Here is a 4879-nt window from a genome sequence, read left to right on the forward strand (position 1 = left end):
CGCCTCGCTTAGCGCCATGCCCAGCCCGGCCCTCGCGCGCCGCACTTCCGCTTCCGGTCCGGCACCCTCTGCTGCCCTCCCGCCCCTTCCGCCCACGCTGCGGGGAAGGGGCGGGCGAGCAGCCTCCCCCCGCCCCCGTCGCCGCCGCCGCCGCCCTGCGAGTTCCGGGCGCTTTTGGGTCCCGCCATGGCCGGCCAGCGCTGCACCGCCGACAAGGTCTCGGTGCTGTTGCCCACCTACAACGAGCGCGAGAACCTGCCGCTCGTCGTCTGGCTGCTGGTGCGGAGCTTCCGGAGCAGGTGTGGGCCCGACCCCCGCCCTCAGCCTCTGCCCCTCCTCGCTCCCGGCCCCGCTTTACGCGTCCCCCGAGCTCGGGGAACCGCTCACGAGGCCCGTAGGTTGTCGCCGTGCTGCTCTGAGAACGCGGGCAGACTAGCTTAATCCGGTATCTTGTATTAGCCCCAATAATAAATTGTATGATTATGTATTATTCGTTATTTATTAAGTATTAGACTAGTACAAGATACCGGATTTACCCGAAGACCCTCGCCTCGTGTAGGCCTGCGTGCTCAGCCCCTCGGTGCCTACGGCCCCTCGGAGAGGGGACCAGAGACCAGTCCTGGGGTGGGGAGCCTGGGCGTCTGCTCAGGCCCACAGGGGTTTTGCCTGCGCATCCACAAGTTCTGTGTAAATCCTCTAAAAGGTTCCCAAACTCTGGCAGACTGTGCATTGCTGATTTAAAATGACACATCCTTAAGTCCTACCAGCAAATTTTTCAGTTCGACCTTAAATTTGCTGGTGGGACTTAAGGTTGAACTGAAAAACTTGTTGGTGGGACTTTTCAGTATGACCTTAAGTCCCGCCGGCAAATTTTTCAGTTCCACCTTAAGTCCCAGCAGCAAACTTGTGTGGAGTAAACTAATTATCGTAAATCTGTTAATGTGCACCCCGGACGGCAGTCTGTGTAGCACTGGTGGTACGTGTACCGCAGGCTGGGAACCGGTGCTAAATGCTCCAGGAGATCTCAGCTGGGGAGCTGTCGTGGGCCGGGATCCGGGCAGCGAAGGGAGCGAGTGCCTGGCTGTTTGTCAAGAAGTTTACGGCCTCGTGTTGAACTGTACAGGGCTGGATTTTAAAAATCTTTTTTTTTTTTCTTTTTGTAATATTTCTCTGACAGACATGAAAATTTGCCCCTAAATATTAGTAGTTAGGTTTGATGGATAACAGTTAATGAAATAATAATGTTAACTTTGTTATCCCCCTAGGTCGGTGGCTCCCAACTTTTTTTTGCCGCAACCTCTGCCCCTGCCGCTGACTCATTCATGCCCGACAGCTCTGGCAGAGCCCAGGCCAGGATCGCAGGGGCCAGTGGTGGTGAGAGCTGTGCAGATTGTGCACCAAGAGAGCCCCGCAGGCAGGAGGGGTGGAGCGAGGGGTGGACCCCGGCCCCCCACGCGAGACCCTGCGCCTGGAGGTTGGCAGCCACAGCTTTAGGTTATCTGTGCTAGGAAAATCTTTCTTTTACAAATGGAGAATATCACAGGCAACTATATTCTGCCTCTAATAGTGAACAGTGTTATGTTTCACTGTGATTATTTAGGGGAACAAAATGACTCTAATTGGAAGACTCGCACTTGCTATAACCAATACCAGGGAAAGTACTGCTAGACCAAGGAACTAAAACATTTTTAGCATCCAGTCTCTTACGCTATTGGGAATGCTGAAATGAAATGTTGTAGGTGAGGTAATGATCAGGCTGCTACTGCCGCAATTTGATGTGAAGGAATTGTAGCTTGAGATGTGAGTGAAACAGGGTGATATTAAATCATGCCTTGAATAGCTGTAGCATGCATCTCTAACTGCTAGTGAATCACTCAGTACTTTATCCTCAAGTTTCAAACCTTTCGAAATGACAGCTAGTGAAATTGCTTTCTCATGTGTTCTTTTAAAATTATTCTCATTTCAGTGGAATCAACTTCGAAATTATAGTTATAGATGATGGAAGCCCAGATGGGACACAGGAAGTTGCTGAACAATTGAAAGAGATATATGGATCAGATAAAATTGTGAGTTTCTTTTTTATTTGTTTGTTTACTTATTTTTGACATTTTATTTTGTTGTTGCTTGGACAACATTTAAAGTACTTAGACTGGAAATCGGGAATCTTGGGTTCTACCTTTTGAGCTAACTATTTAACTTTTTTACCTTGGCTTACCCAGCAATACAATGGTGATTTAATAATAACTGCCTCACAAAGTTGTATTGAGAGCTTGTGAATAAATATTTTCAAAATATTTTCAGTGCTTCATTTCTTGTTCCACTGAAAGAATAATGATTGTAGCTGATCTGTTAATAGTTGGAAAGAAGGGTTAAGCGTAGTTAACATTGACTCTCACTTCCTTTGGCTGCAGAAGTGATGAAATCAGACAGATGAATGCTACTTTAATCTTTGCAAGATTACTGTTTTCAGTTGGAAGGGCCCTCGTTTCTACCAGGACTGCTAAGGGTATATTCACATCAATAAAGTAAAACAGTAGTAATATATTATCAAAAGTATATATAGTACGGCAAGTAATGCTTAATTTGCCCCTGCTCTGTGCATATTTAAAAGTGTTTCTGTTCAGTGATAAAAGTATATAGGTTTAATATGGTCTTAGAACGAACAGTTGTAAGTTTTTAAGGTTAGGTTTATGAATTTAAACAGTTTTTTATAAAGATGATTTTAGGAGCAGTAATATAGGAAATTTAGAATCTTTCATTAATCTTTTCTGTTGCTACTTTATGTATCACCAATGGTGCTCAAACTCTGGCCTATGGGGTCATGTCATCTGGCCTGTAGGCCAGCCCACAGGTCTGGAAATTTGGTGGTGGGAGAGCAATGGCAGAATTAACTGCTATGGTTTCCAGATTCACAGCAGTTGCCACTGCCACCACTCCCCCATCCCCAGATTTACAGATCCATGGGGAGCCCTGTAAGCTAGATGACAGCCCTGTGGGTGTGGTTGCTTCGTGACTGGATTCAGCACATGGAGCCAGGCCGCTGTACCCAGTTGTACCTGCATCCCAGATCTGCCTATGAAGTGGCCGCATGCTAAATCCGGCCCATGGGGTTGACCCTGCCCACAGAACCGAGTCCATGGACTGGCCCCATGCCACTCACCTGTCCTGTGGGGTCAGGAGGCACTTATATCAAATGTATCAACCCTAAGACTCCAACTCTGCAGGCCAACCCAGGCAACAATATGGAGTCCCACAAATTTCTGTGGGAACTCCACACTGGTATAGGCATTCATCTACCCAGATATAACTGGAGAAGCCTAGGAGGACAAATACAAATCCATTCTGGGTGTTTGTTAGCCCAATTTTCTTGGGTCCAGTTTCCTTCAGCTGATTACAGGTAGTGAGCAAAGCCAGTGTTCTCACTAGTGCGCAAAGTTCCACACTTAAATAACTTGATTCTATTTTCATTTAGTAAGTAATAACTATATTCTGGGTTGAATGAGTTCCATTGCTGAAGGCCAAGACATTCTGAGAAAATGGATGATGAATCAATGAATAGTTGCTATTGAATTGGTCAAAGTTTTTGATTTTCTTAAATTGATGTTAAATTACTACATAGTCTCATAAAAAGATTCTGGAAAAGAGAAGAGAAACCAAAATAACCAATCAATAAGAACTCAAATGATTACTGTCTTTTTTTCAGAGGTTTGTCTTTGTCCTTCTTTGGCTTTCACTCCAGTATTTGTGACCTTTCAGGCACTTGTATGAAAAGATCTCTTTTTTTCAAACTGGTGTGTCTGAAGTTTGGCTCCAAAGTTTGTGTTTAAATATTTGCTTTTTTTTTTTTGGTCAAACTGTTGAGCATCCACAAGCCCATACTGATGTTAGTGCAAGTTTTAGGTTATTCAGTGCTCTTAAAAATTGGATGGGAATCTATATAGGGACTAATGTACCTAAAGTACTGTTGTTGTTGTTGTTGTTATTTGTGGAGATCTTGGCTTGGAACTGAGCTCTGAGAGATGCTGAGCAACCAAAATTTCTTGTGACTTTCCGTGGAACTGAGACTCTTCGGTATAGGATCAAGGCCTAGGTCAGTCAAACTAAAAAACTTCAAAAATGTGAATATTCCGTTGGTTTGCTTGACTGCCTGCACAAAAGCATAAAGTGTATGTTCACTATAAACTGTATATTCAGTTACTTCAAGTAACTCAGTGTTTGTCAAAATTGGAGTGGAGGAATGAGTGCTCTTTGTAAAAGAGTATTTCAAAGCAGGCAAAGGAAAATCTCAAAAAAAACCAAACCTACTAGAGTGCCTCTTTTACTCCAGAAACGCCATGTAAAGCCTATAGTAAGTTGATTTATAGTCTGGGTTAGTTAGAGTTACCGTACGTCTGGGTTTTCCCAGACATGTCCTCTTTTTGGGTTCTCGCATCTCCATCCAGGCAGTTTTTTAAAATATTAACAAATGTCCAGGATTTTGCTCTGCTTAGCATCAAAGTTTTTCCAAGCACTTCCTGGCTTGCCCAAACCAAGAAGCTGCTTGGGGCTGGGGGAGTGATTGGAGGCAGGGGGCATCACATGCATCTGTGCACATACATGCATGGCCAGCATGCAGCCAGGTGGGGGTGGGAGCAGGCCCATGAGCTGGATGCAGGTAGGTCTGCGGGGGTGGGGGTTAGAAGGCCGGGGCTTGGGGGCTGTTCTGTTTGGGATGTGTGTGTGGCAGGGGTGTGTGGAGGGGATGGGTGTGTATGGCGGGGCAGGTGCCTGCTGGTGCTGGGGGAAGCTGTCTGGGCTCTGGGGCAGCAGGATGGGGGAGGCACCTGCCCCTCCAGCAAGGGAAAGGGCGGGGGCTCTTTGGGGGCAGCAGGGAGCTGTG

General features: G+C 46.2%; 2 protein-coding genes across 2 annotated transcripts in view; one reads left to right on the top strand and one right to left on the bottom strand.

Moving 5' to 3' along the window:
* MOCS3 (molybdenum cofactor synthesis 3) overlaps positions 1-188 on the bottom strand; it is a 1958-nt gene extending 1770 nt beyond the window's left edge. The window contains exon 1 of the mRNA XM_019509771.1: positions 160-188. Coding sequence (XP_019365316.1) covers positions 160-188 — 29 coding nt within the window. The remainder of the gene's footprint in view (positions 1-159) is intronic.
* The window catches only part of DPM1 (dolichyl-phosphate mannosyltransferase subunit 1, catalytic), a 24770-nt gene continuing 20033 nt past the window's right edge, over positions 143-4879 (top strand). The window contains exons 1-2 of the mRNA XM_019510236.1: positions 143-299; positions 1967-2066. Of these exons, the coding sequence (XP_019365781.1) occupies positions 187-299; positions 1967-2066 (213 nt within the window). The 5' untranslated portion in view covers positions 143-186. The remainder of the gene's footprint in view (positions 300-1966; positions 2067-4879) is intronic.

The sequence above is a fragment of the Gavialis gangeticus genome, unplaced genomic scaffold (assembly GCF_001723915.1).
Source record: "Gavialis gangeticus isolate Ggan-Ray unplaced genomic scaffold, GavGan_comp1, whole genome shotgun sequence".
In the NCBI taxonomy this organism is placed as follows: Eukaryota; Metazoa; Chordata; order Crocodylia; family Gavialidae; genus Gavialis; species Gavialis gangeticus.